At 41.0% G+C, this 11,873-nt stretch overlaps 2 protein-coding genes across 4 annotated transcripts; one reads left to right on the top strand and one right to left on the bottom strand.

Annotated features, from left to right (window-relative positions):
• Positions 1–631: 631 nt before the first annotated feature.
• On the bottom strand, positions 632–10,203 carry pnpla8 (patatin-like phospholipase domain containing 8). 3 transcript variants are annotated; one of them, XM_040151578.1, is made up of 11 exons: positions 10,114–10,203; positions 8,731–8,806; positions 7,677–8,638; positions 7,160–7,309; positions 6,871–7,022; positions 6,454–6,548; positions 6,144–6,315; positions 5,942–5,999; positions 5,486–5,680; positions 2,020–2,215; positions 632–1,809 (listed from the first exon to the last, which is right to left on the bottom strand). In XM_040151578.1, exons 2-11 carry the CDS (start codon positions 8,735–8,737, stop codon positions 1,535–1,537), a joined length of 2,262 nt encoding a protein of 753 aa, XP_040007512.1. In that variant the 5' UTR covers positions 8,738–8,806; positions 10,114–10,203; the 3' UTR covers positions 632–1,534. The 3 variants fall into 3 exon arrangements, with proteins under 3 accessions (XP_040007512.1, XP_040007513.1, XP_040007514.1); XM_040151579.1 differs by lacking the exon at positions 8,731–8,806; XM_040151580.1 differs by lacking the exons at positions 8,731–8,806; positions 10,114–10,203 and adding an exon at positions 9,271–9,367.
• akap14 (A-kinase anchoring protein 14) lies at positions 9,013–9,983 on the top strand. The gene has a single exon (XM_040151589.1). The coding sequence runs from the start codon at positions 9,062–9,064 to the stop codon at positions 9,581–9,583; it is 522 nt and encodes a 173-aa protein (XP_040007523.1). The 5' UTR covers positions 9,013–9,061; the 3' UTR covers positions 9,584–9,983.
• Positions 10,204–11,873: the final 1,670 nt, after the last annotated feature.

The raw sequence follows: 11,873 nt of genomic DNA on the forward strand, positions 1-11,873 counted from the left end.
TTTACCCACAGCAAAGACCCCTCTGGAGCAAGGCAGAATGTAGGCAACACAACCATTAATCAGGCCTTGACATTTTGGGTGAAGCTTACAATGGTGAAGCTCAAGCTGGCATTGGAAAAAAAAAAAGGGCCATCCATCTCTCAGTCAAACCAGTTATAAGACAGGAGTGAGGCATCAGTCAAGTGAAATACTTGACATATTATTCTATGTTTCTGGCATGTGTCATTGTTGCGGACGTTTGCAAGCATGAATCCTTGTGGCACATTGTTCACATTGATTGGGGTAACGACAGTGTGACTGGGAGGAATGACACTATGGAATTTCAGTGGATATTCAATGGGATCAAAACAATAAAGCAGAAAATCAATGTGTACAATTGGGAATAAAAAAGCAATACATCATAGGAAGACACTTGGCATTCCTTTGTTGAAACTCTATTGTGGGGCTCTTTGTGATGTGTGTGTTTAAGTATGAGGCAGCAGAATGTAGAGGCAGATAAACATGATTAAAATCAAATGACATACGTTCCTGTGGTATATATTATCATCCCACTATTTTTATAAGAGTGTAATTTAAAAGAAATGATCCAGAGGTCACAGGTCAAAACAACAGAATTTATTTCACGGTTTTGAAAACCAAGTTTTATTATTTCATGACACTTTTTTTTGATTTTCGCATTCCACAAATTAACGAGGAAGGGAGGAATCAGGGTAATGTAAAACGTGTGTCAAATTTATAAAGTGAATAGTAACAAAAGTCGGGGCTGAGAAATTCAGGCTCAAGGGAGGTTAAAGGCAAAAGCTTCACACTAACTAATGGACCACAATTCATTGATCTAAGAAGAACAAAGTGGAACATGCTTTTGTACCATGAGGATAACGCTGATCAAATTCTAATACTTTATAATAAGTACAAGAACAGATTTCAGTTTGGTGAAGTGTATTTCTCTTATCTTATTCATAAATTCTGGCAATGACACTCAAAGAGTTCATTATTACATTATTTTCATTTTCTTAGTTAAGAATTATATTTTACAAAGTGCATGAGGTCTTTCTTCTGTACAGGGTTAGAAATAGGCAGTCATGTTTACGTTCTCACAGTGCAATCATGTATTAATTACATTTTAATGTATTCAAGTTACTGAAAATGCAAAGGAACATCAGTCTTACATCTTTACAAAATAACCACAGTTATCCTATCATAGTGGAATTCTACTGGAGTACGGTCATGTGTCAGCGCCACATTGCCGTCTTTGTCTCCATTATAGACATATTCTGTCTCACAAAGGATAGATTACATCACATTTGTAATTTCACACTATTATTTATAGTACTGTATTTATTTTTTGGAATAATTATCTTTTAGTTAATGTAGAACAAACCTCGTAAACAGTTAGTGTTTCATTTCAGATTGCATCCCTAGATGCTCAAAAAAATGGGTCCGGTTTGGTCCCTTTTAGGTATTGGGAGTTTTATTTTCCAGGTCTTCTTACCTTAAAAACTCTTTTGTGGCCTCACTGTTGCCAGGCTAACAACTACAGCTTGGAGACAAAGGGGAGACCCTCATACATGTCGGCCTTGAGCTTGGCCCACTCAGCCAGTCTCTGGATGGTGCTCTTCTCCTGGCCCAGCACGCTAGCTGCGTTCCTCAGCTTGGCGTCGTTGCGCTCCAGGTAGCGCTCCCCCTCACTCTTGAGGAAGTTCAGCTTCTCCGTGCGGCTCTCGTTCAACGGGATGTCCTCGCTCATGTAGGGGTTGAAGCGGAAGTAGGTGTCGGGGGGCAGGAGGGCGTCCAACATGGTGTGCACCTCTGAAAAAAGGATGGAGGGAGAGTTTTGGGCTATCAAATTATGACACTAGCTACAGGCAATTTTTCCATTTTCGTCTTTGGTTTCAAAACTTCACTGAACGAGGAGAACTGCAGTGCATTACACTGCCTGTGATCACATGCCTCTTATCTGTGGTTTGTAAACCATGTGGGACGTAAAATATATACAAACAACATTTTGTGTGGTCTTACCCTCAGTATCTGTGGCACTGCTGATGACATTAGTGAGCTTGGTCTTCAGGCTTGTGTAGGCCGTGCTGTTCTTGCCCGCTGTCTCGTACCGTCCGGTGCCCAGAGACAAGACACACTGCAGAGGTGTGTTTGGCCACAGACACTTACACTCATGGATGGCCAACGCTGTGGGGTTGTTTATCAGAAGCCCTCCATCCTAAAGAAGAGACACACCTTCAGCATCTCTTCGGTCAAAGATGTTGACTCAAAAATCACATAAAGGAAACTTTATATTTATGACATGTGCCTCTAGTTTGAATATATTTGTTGTGACAGCCAGTAGGGGACAAATGAGGTGAAGAGTACAAGCTGTCCCAGATCTACACAGCTTTAGGGTGGAGGAAAAGAAGCTCCTGGGCCAGAGACGTGCTGTGCTGGCACACAGCACTGTTTATTCAGAAGTAAACAATTAAAACTGTGTTTTAACCAGCTATCAGCAGTTAAAATACATAATTTCTTGTCCTTTAGACTAGAATTGACCTATACAATGAGTCCAATCAGTGAAACAAATAGAATTTAGCTTGAGTTTTACATCACAGTATTATAATCATGACTGACTTAATTTAGAAGCTTATCATTAATTATCTACTTGCTGTTTTCATTAGTCATGTGCTGTCGTTATCACCAAATAATATAACCAGGTTCATGAAAGAGTAGCTGGCCTAAATGATCCCGACAATGAGAGAAAGAGGGACAATCGGGCTGAATGGATGCCTGAACCGATTTAGTGCTTAAAACTCTTTCTGAGTCTTTCCCTTAGTCTAGTGCTGGACCTTATCCAACCACTGAAGAGCTTTTGGCTAGGATTAATAGAGAAGGAGAGTGTGGCACACAAGAGGTTCGACGAGACCTAGCAGAGCAGGGTTAAAGGTCATTTCCAAACCTCTAGAGGGGGTTTAGAAAAGTATTTTTTTAAAAACCAACTTAAATCCTCGAAAACAATTTGTGGCGCTAGAAAATATCTGTCAACAACAACCAATGCAAGAAGAAAAATAACAAACAAACCCAATAAACATGGGTGATGAGGAAAATAAGAAAAGAGTATTTTGCACCTGTTTTTATCAATTAAACAGATTAATTGCACAGCTGCTCCTCAGCTCTGACCCTCAACATCCCATTCCAGGGTCTCAACTAAGTGAATGAGCACATAAACAAAATGCTGATATAATTCAACAACCGAATGCAGGAAAATCCCTGGGTATTATTGTATAGTTTTATAACAACTGATTGGTATAATACATACCTGCAGCTCAGTCAGAAATATTTAAGTTTTATCTCTACATTGAGTCTGTGTGCGCGCGCGCGTGTGTGTGTGTGTGTGTGTGTACGTATTTTTGATGATGTGCAATGGCAAATTTCTGCTGAGAAATACCGCTGCTAGTGCTGAAAACTAGAGTAGGAGTGAGACCGGTGGGTTGCAACTGTAGCTCAAACTGGCAATAAAAAAAACTATGCAGCTCCAAGAGGAATGTGGAGAACACACACACATACAACTCATTCACTCTAAATCTTTCCATCTCTGCTGTCATCCCCAAGTCCAGGGGGAAACAACTCATAACAGATACTTTCTGCGGAGACATAAGTGGGAGCATATGTGCCAAACACACACACAAAAGCATATTATACAAGCAAATGGAAATGATCACCACTTGCATTAGAAACTGAGGTCACATCCAAAGCCAAAATACTTCAGAATGTTATCTACAATAGAGGTCCTCAGCGTTTGGCAGTCAAGAAGAGCTGATCAATTTCTAAAAGAACGACTATTTTATGCTATCTGGATTTACATTTTAGCTGGGATCTGATAATGCACAGATAATATCATCTTGGTTGTTGTTAGCTTACTAATAAAATAATATTATAGCTTCCTTAACACAGAACCAAAACTAGAGGAGTATCACATGGCTTTTCGGGGCTACAGGTTGAATTCACAGTAGTTGTATATTGCTAAAATACTGGCTTTGGGGATGAAAAAAATAGTAGGCCCTTTGTTTTAATTTTAAATGCCTAGGAGAATCAAAGCTTAGGTCAGTAAATATGCAGAGTGGGATTGGAGATTAGGATCTGTTATTGACTAAACGCTGTATAGGGCTGACCACCAGGGCTCTTGCATAAGGAAATGGCTGGGGAGAGAAATACTTGTTAGAAGGAGGGATAAGACTAATTTTGCCTAAGTGGGTTATCAAAATGAAGCTAAGCCTTGAGCATAATTGCGGCCAATAAAGACCATCTAAAGATATCTGGCCTAATAATCAAACTTCATGAAATAACAAATTAAAACAGCTCTATCTGAACAGCTGCCAAAAGTCACGCCCAAGCCGTATAAAAGTTCATAGTGGTCGTAAGTAAAATGCATTAATACTTCTTGCATTCTAGTCACTTATCAGGTTTTTTTTAATCCAGAATGGCTTATAATCACTACAACAGTACAAGAACCTTAACAGACTGATTTTCATTCGCTGACCTGCTACTTAAACCTACTCTACTCTTCTTGAACCTAATAAATTATCCTCTCCCCTACGTCTGTCTGTCCCTGTGACTCAATAGAAAAAAATTACATAATACTTTATGTCAATGACTCAGTGTGAGGATGCAAAGGAGTGATATGAAGCTCATTATACAGAGAACTGCTAAAATGGTATTTTATTAAAACCCCAGTCTAGCCATGGTCAAATATTGAAATTCTGGTTATTTTTGACAACATCAGCACGACTGATTCTGGACCTCAAAAGATCCTTTCAGACATTGCTGGTGACAGATAGGAGTCCTGTTGGATATTCTCTTTCATGGGGAATCAAAAACTCTTTCTATTTCCCTAGACGACGACAGGCTAAAGTCATAAGAGAACAAGGCCTTTGATGTTTAGGGGTACAGACTGGGTCCAAGGACTGACTCTCACTCTCACTCTCACTCTCACTCTCTCTCTCTCACTCTCTCTCTCTCTCTCTCTCTCTCATTCTGTTCACTTTCTCTCTAACCTTCAGATGCTTGACAGCCAGGAGAGAGGATGAACCAATTAGGGGATCCCCTTCAAAGTCATGGGTTCAGAAGAGTGAAACAAATCTACACGAATATCCGTGATGTACGCACACACAGAATGCAGTGCAGGCCACAGTATCTCTATCTTTGGCACCAGTCATTTAGGAGATGCAGCATCAGAGTTAAATTGTATTGATTTGTAAGATTTTACGGTAATAACCCTCTCAGACTAATCTAGGGCTCTCAGAGAGATGTGACGTATAAGGTCACCATGGCGATCGGCATGGCAATTTCAGACCATTATCGATTATAGATCTATTCTGCAACCTGTGTCGTTATTAACCTAATTTTTCAAAGCCTCAGTATTTAAATTCAAATAACCAAACTAAACTGAACTGACTTAAACTTAGCGAAAGCCTCTCCCAGTCCTCTCAGTTTCCTGTCATACCTGATGAAGGTCTTTTCCCAGAACAAATTCCTGGAAGTAGCCTGGGGCGGCAGATGAGGCCCTAATAGCCTGCCACATTTTGTGTTTGCAGTCGCCAAGGTAGTGGGATCTCACTCCTGGCATGAGTCTGTAGTTCCTGAACACATAGGCCTTCAGAGGTAAACCCCTGTTCACAATAGTGCTCACTGCTGACACCTGGTGGACAAAAAAGAGAGGTTATTTAAAAAGCAGCAAGCCAAGTCATCTTAATTTTTACAACACTTTAACAAATGGATGTTTTTCTACACGCTTTGCTGTAATGAGGAAAACTTAAATAAAACAACAAATTTTAACATCTGAAATATGACCATGTGTGTGTCTCTCTGTATGTGCATATAAACATACTCAAATAGAATAAACCCGTACACAAATTTAGTATTTGTCTCAACAGTATAAAGAGATAAAGATGTGACTAACTTTAGGGCAGTGTGGGTCCCTGGCACTCTCAATCATACAACCCTCACCCATCCGTTCCCTGGAGAAAACACAAAAACGGGTTGAAGAAAAGGACAAATTAGACTACCCCTGCACCAGTCTCTCTGAATCATTTACGGCAGGCAGGAGTGAGAGGATATAACTAATTAAAAAGGAGAAGGATGAAAGAGTCCTTGGGACTAACTTGAGGATATTTTCCCAGATTTCGCTGTCATAGAAAGCATGGCTCCAGCCCATCTTGACAGTTCCAACGATGACATTCTGTTTGAACACATCTGAGCCCAACTTCCTGTACATCTCCTCGCACTCCTCTAGGGGGATTTGATAAATCCCCAACATGAAGGCCAGGATGGCACCTAAGGCAAAGGAACAAGAATGATGTGCAGAGGGCAGTCTACATTAAATCACATGTGAGATCAATGAAAGTCGAGCTCATTGAAGAGTCAAAGGACAACACATTACTAGCACTAAAAAGTGGTAACAATGTACTGTACCTGTGCTGACTCCACAGATGTAGTCGAAGAGCTGGTGGACTCGTTTCCCAGTTAGGTTCTGCAATTTATGGAGAGTCTGTAGGGCCAGCAGTCCCCTGTAACAAAGTTATAAAGTTTACAGATCTAGACTAGTAAAAATGCAGCTTTTTGTATTTAAACCAATAAAAAGGTAAAGATGGTCTTATCCACTGGGCCTGTGATTGTAGTTTTTAGCTGTATTTTTCTCTGGTGCAATAGAACCAAATTAGTTTTACTAATTTGTTAGTTGGCAGTCAAAACAGTGGATCAAGTAGTGTGAATTCTATTTTCTGTCAGCATCACTCTTTTCTTTAGCCACAGTAACATTTGCTTGTAATAAAAGCAAATGTAAGGTTGTATAATTTTATATTAAGCAGTGGAGATACTTAAAAACTGTACCTTGTTCCCCCGCCATCTATAGCCAGGACCCGAATTCCTCTGCCTTTGACTGGTTCGGTGTACCCAACCAGGGCCAGGGCTTCTCTCACAGCAGCCTGAAGAGGAAGGTCTTTGGCCTGCCGCAAACGCAGCAGGCAGGGTAGCACATTCTCCTAAAGGTCACGATTATACACAAACATACTGACTATTAAATATCCCACTTGCAAAAATCATTTGAGGACTGTGCAACCAATCTGACATTAAAATGAGCTGCAGGGTATGTTGTTAAAAAAAATAAAATCACATTAACCTTGATAGCTACACCTCGTGTCTCCGGGAACTCCAGGAGATGATAGCTGAGCTCCTCCACTCGCGTAGTGAGGAGTTTGACATCAGTGACCCTCTGCAGGCCTTTCACCAGAACTCTGGTCCTGTTGTCTACACTCACCCTGGCTATTATCTTCATGACAAATACACAGCATTAGCAAAAAATTAGAACCATCTCATTAATATATGGCCTCTGACCCATTATACTTTAAAAAAAAAATCTATAGATTTTTTTAAGGTCTTACCCTCTTATCGATAAGCATTTTTAAAAGTTTTTGTTAATTTGATATATGTTGAAACTTAAAAACATAGCTATAAATTTGTCATATCATACTGGGGGACATTACAGAAAACATATATAAACTTTTTTTAATACTTTTGAAACAGTTCAAAATCTCAAATTATTTTCCATGTATTGACAACACTGATGTTTTTGCTATTTGGCCTTTTGGACTCCCCTAAGCATTCAACGGTCATTGAAGCCATACTGAGCACCTTACCTTCTGTCTTTGAGTCAAAAGCTGTTGCTTCACTCTATCCACTTTCTCCTCTTCACTATCTGTCTTCTCTCCTGATTTGTCTACAATGGGCTCTTCCACAGTGATTGCTGAAACCTTGTCTTTCTCAGCTGCAGTGCTTTTGGAATCACCTCTGAATTTGGGGACCAGTGGTGCAATGTAACTGCCAACAAAAGCCTGAACGCTGGGCCGAGGGTAGGATAGATAGTGGGTGAAGCCTTTTTTAGCGGAGGTAGTAGACACAGGGACGGACGGAGCAGCATTTTCTGTTGCAGGGGTGTCAGAAGAGGCAATCCCTCCAGGAGGACTGAGCCTTTCTGATGGAGAGGGAGGGCTAGGAGAGGTAGTTGGTGCTTCAATACTCTTAGCCTCTGCCACTGGAGACAGAACAGGAACGTGAGGGGCATGGTGAGGAACAGGCTGAGAAACAGGATCATCCCCTCCTCTGTGCTTCTCCACTGGCCTATTTTCTCCATCTTCTCCCTGTGTGTTGGTGCCAAAGTAACTATTGATGTGCTGAGCCAGAGTTCTGTAGGTCTCATCCATGTTGGTTGAAAGTGCTGCTGGGTGAAACAGCTGCATAGTTTGTTTTGCCACAGTGGAGGACGAGTCTGGTGCAGACACATTTGCCACTGAAGCTAAACTGGACTTCTTGGTGGCAACAAAAGGATTTTCTGTAACTTGTTGCCATTGTTTGTCTAGCTTGTCTGACTCTTCCTCTGCTGCGTTCTTCTCACCTTCTTCCTCTTCTTTCATGGTGGTTTCAGGTGGTGAGGGAGTAGCTGTGTTGTTTGAGGTTAAGGTCTCGGCTTTTTCCGCATGTGTGCTGTGGACTGCGCCACCACCACGCTTGAGGCGAGAGAACTTGGAGATGAGGTCTGTGCTGCCTACTGCCTTGGTGACACTGTCGAGCGTGGTCCTGATTCGCGACATGCGTTTGCTCACTGGGAACAGCAGAGGGGAACTATAGGTTAATCAGGCAACTGGATGATGCTTTAATGTCTGTGTAAAGTAGTGCAGCATTCTGGCAGGCTACCTGCCATGATTTACAATGGATTCAATGGAAATTCCATTTTGGAGCAAATGATCAATGTTGCTTGTTCCACAGTTTCCTGGAAAAGGGGTGAAATGGAAATCATCTCAAGAGACATTGTGCACAAAAAATATCAAACAAAACACCCTCTATACTGTAGGAGTCGACATGCTACACTGCAAATAAAAAGTGGGCCAACAGAGGGCTCCATCTAATGCAATGCTCAACCTGGTAACCATAGAAACTCATATAACAAAACAGATGCTGACAACAGCTTTCACAAAATAGGCTAGAAATATGTTTCCTGTATGCCGATCAGTGGCACAAGGACAATATGGAAGCGCACGGACTTTCAGCTAATGTGAATTTAACAGCGGAGTCAGCTCAACTTGTAAAAACCCTGCTGGAGAGACACCGCCACACCATCACGAAGGAGCAGGAGGATAACTCTCCTGACAGTGAGATGAGGAATATTAACTGGGTGGCAAGCAAGGACTTCACGGTCGAAGTGGGGAAAAAGCAGATTGGGGAGTACGTTCAAACCTGGGAGGTGCAGCCCTGCTGGCTTTACAGTCTAGATTTTCTCCACGCAACCGAAGAGGACCATCACACCTTCTACCACTACCGGGTCCGCTTTAGCACCCCAGCCCCACGGAAGCCGATCCAGGGGACGGCTAGTGTCTACTTCGTCATGGACGTATCCAAAGTCAAGCCTCAAACTCTGCCCGTGGAGGTGTACTTCGTGGTGGAGTCGCAGAGGCTGGTACACACGCCTGGGAAGAGCAGGTTCAGAGAGAAGTGGCTGACGGACATTGTCGAGAGCAAGACTTTGCTCCACAATGCGGTGCAGCTTTGAGTCAACTGACATTAGAAACCGCCGAACCGACCAGAAGGCTTCTGACTTCTTCCTAAAATACTAACTGAAGTTACATCCAGCCAACAACTGTTGACATTCAATTCCAAAGACTGGCTTTGAATTTTCTAATACCCCGATGAGTATCGACCCACTTCGAAATAAAGTAGCTAAACATGAAAATGACTAACTGGTTGCCAGCCTTTATTTACTACTACTGAATTGTCTGTTGTGTTGGACCTCACACTTACCGTAACGTTAAAGCTAGGTTCAAAACTGATGCAAACGTATTCAAGACTACGACGCTGTTTATGTTAGATAATATCCTTATTTGAAGGAATAAACACCTAATGAGTGTGATGTTTGAAAGCTAGCTTGCTAAGCAGACAGCCGTTTAAAAAATCCGCACACTGCGAAACGTTTACTAGCTTACAACCTAGCCGCTGGTAGCCTCGTTAAGGAATGAATGGCGTATTGTCATGTCATAGACTTTTAAGCAATGTCACATACTAAATAATTTTTTTTCTTCTTACCTTACATACATAGACCGTTAAATGTGTCGCCGAAATATTTCATTCTATGAGATGCTGGTTAGAAAAAATAAACAGGAAGAAGAGAGGAAGTGACGCAGGTGGTCTATATTATTGGACAATGCTTTATATTTGCCACTAGATGTCGACAAAACATCTTTACGATTAAAGAACAAATCTTTTCATTTCAAAAACTGAACTGGAAAATTACAATTTAAATACAGATGTTACGATTCCACAGCACAGTAATATGTAATGAATTCCAGAAATTTTAATACACTGAAAACACTATAAAACACGTTAAATTATCACTGTGACCATTTGTGTGTCGAACAGAAGACAGCAGAATCTGTCTACCTAATAACGTCTTCAGGCTTTCGAGATCTCAGGCTATGTTGCCCTTGGCTTGAAGTAATTAACGATTCAGCACGGTTAGACTTCAGCACAGGAGAAGCCAATTTGGCTTGTGGCATAAAGAAACAGCAGCATATCAAACTGAATATGCTTCTTTGAGAGAAAATATATTAGAGGTAATGAAATCCATGGAAGTTCTATCAATATTCAATCCAATGGCTCTTTCTCTCTTTTTCTCAATGAACATGCACACGAACACACACACACACACACACACACACACACACACACACACACACACACACACACACACACACACACACCCACACACACACACGCACGCACACACAGACACGCACTTGTCGATCACTCCCTAGCTCTCATAATGCCTTTAAAGTCACTGGGGCAACACAGCAGTGATGAGCCACAGCAAAAGGTTTGGAAAATAATTGCAGCAGAAAGCAAGAGGATAGAGAAGCCAGGATGAGTTTCAGAACTATCATCTTTTTCTGTGTCATGCCCACACCACCTTTTACTTTGTAACATGAATACTCTGCCATCACCTAGAAAGTATGTATTATCTGTCAGCTGTCATGGTTGAAATGGTGGGGAGCCATCATGGTGACTGTACAGAACATGTCCCCACAATTAAACTCTGAAATACTCCCTACACATTCTGTTTCAGGTCTCTCCATTAAGCTAAACTATTCTGCACAAATCAAAAAAGTATCAAGAGAAAAACTTAAGATACGCTTTGAAAGCAAGTGAATATTTCTGTATGGTGTATAGGGTGGTGTATAACTTAATATTAATATAATCAGCTGGAAATATAAATATTATTTGTGTCCCTTGACAGTCTATGATTTGCCTATGCTTCAGCTGTGAGGTCTGGTTAACTGAATGTTTAATAAGTATTTTTAGCTATTAAGGTTAAGCTGTAAAGATTCTGTTTTCGTACATCTGTCTTTTTTAAAGGTGCCCTACACATGAAATTTAGTTTAATTGTTATGAGAAGTACTCATGAGCCTGTGAAAACAATTGTATAATGTCTTCTGTGGCTCTTGTGCATTACTAAATCGCTGGATTCCCCCTTGAAGACTTTGTTGATTTTTTTCTGCCTAGATTCAAACCAGCTGATCTCACTACCCTGTTTTAGATTATTAACTTAACCTATTCTTCAGGTTATACAATATCTAAAAGAAACCTTTCGTAATTTGTAAAATATATGGCCTTCCCATTATAGTTATTGTATATACTGCTATTCATTCTCGCTCTCACATTTTTGTCTTTGCCCCTGCAATCAAAATGTCACAGCTTTTTGGCAATTTCTGGTGCAAATTACTATCAAGCCCTGATCTTTGTACTGACCGACCATTCAGGGGAAAGTGACGGCACACTGCAGTCCCCTA

Source organism: Xiphias gladius, chromosome 2, assembly GCF_016859285.1.
Source record: "Xiphias gladius isolate SHS-SW01 ecotype Sanya breed wild chromosome 2, ASM1685928v1, whole genome shotgun sequence".
In the NCBI taxonomy this organism is placed as follows: Eukaryota; Metazoa; Chordata; class Actinopteri; order Istiophoriformes; family Xiphiidae; genus Xiphias; species Xiphias gladius.

What these genes read in the sequence shown, in the direction of transcription:
- pnpla8 (XM_040151578.1), bottom strand. An exon ending in CATCTGTGGAGTCAGCACAG is followed by an intron (nt 6,316 to 6,453) that starts GTACAGTACATT and finishes CCTTTGCCTTAG; the next exon opens with GTGCCATCCTGGCCTTCATG. An exon ending in TGGGAAAAGACCTTCATCAG is followed by an intron (nt 2,216 to 5,485) that starts GTATGACAGGAA and finishes TCTCTTCTTTAG; the next exon opens with GATGGAGGGCTTCTGATAAA.
- akap14 (XM_040151589.1), top strand. Translation starts at nt 9,062, where the DNA reads ATGGAAGCGCACGGACTTTCAGCTAATGTGAATTTAACAGCGGAGTCA.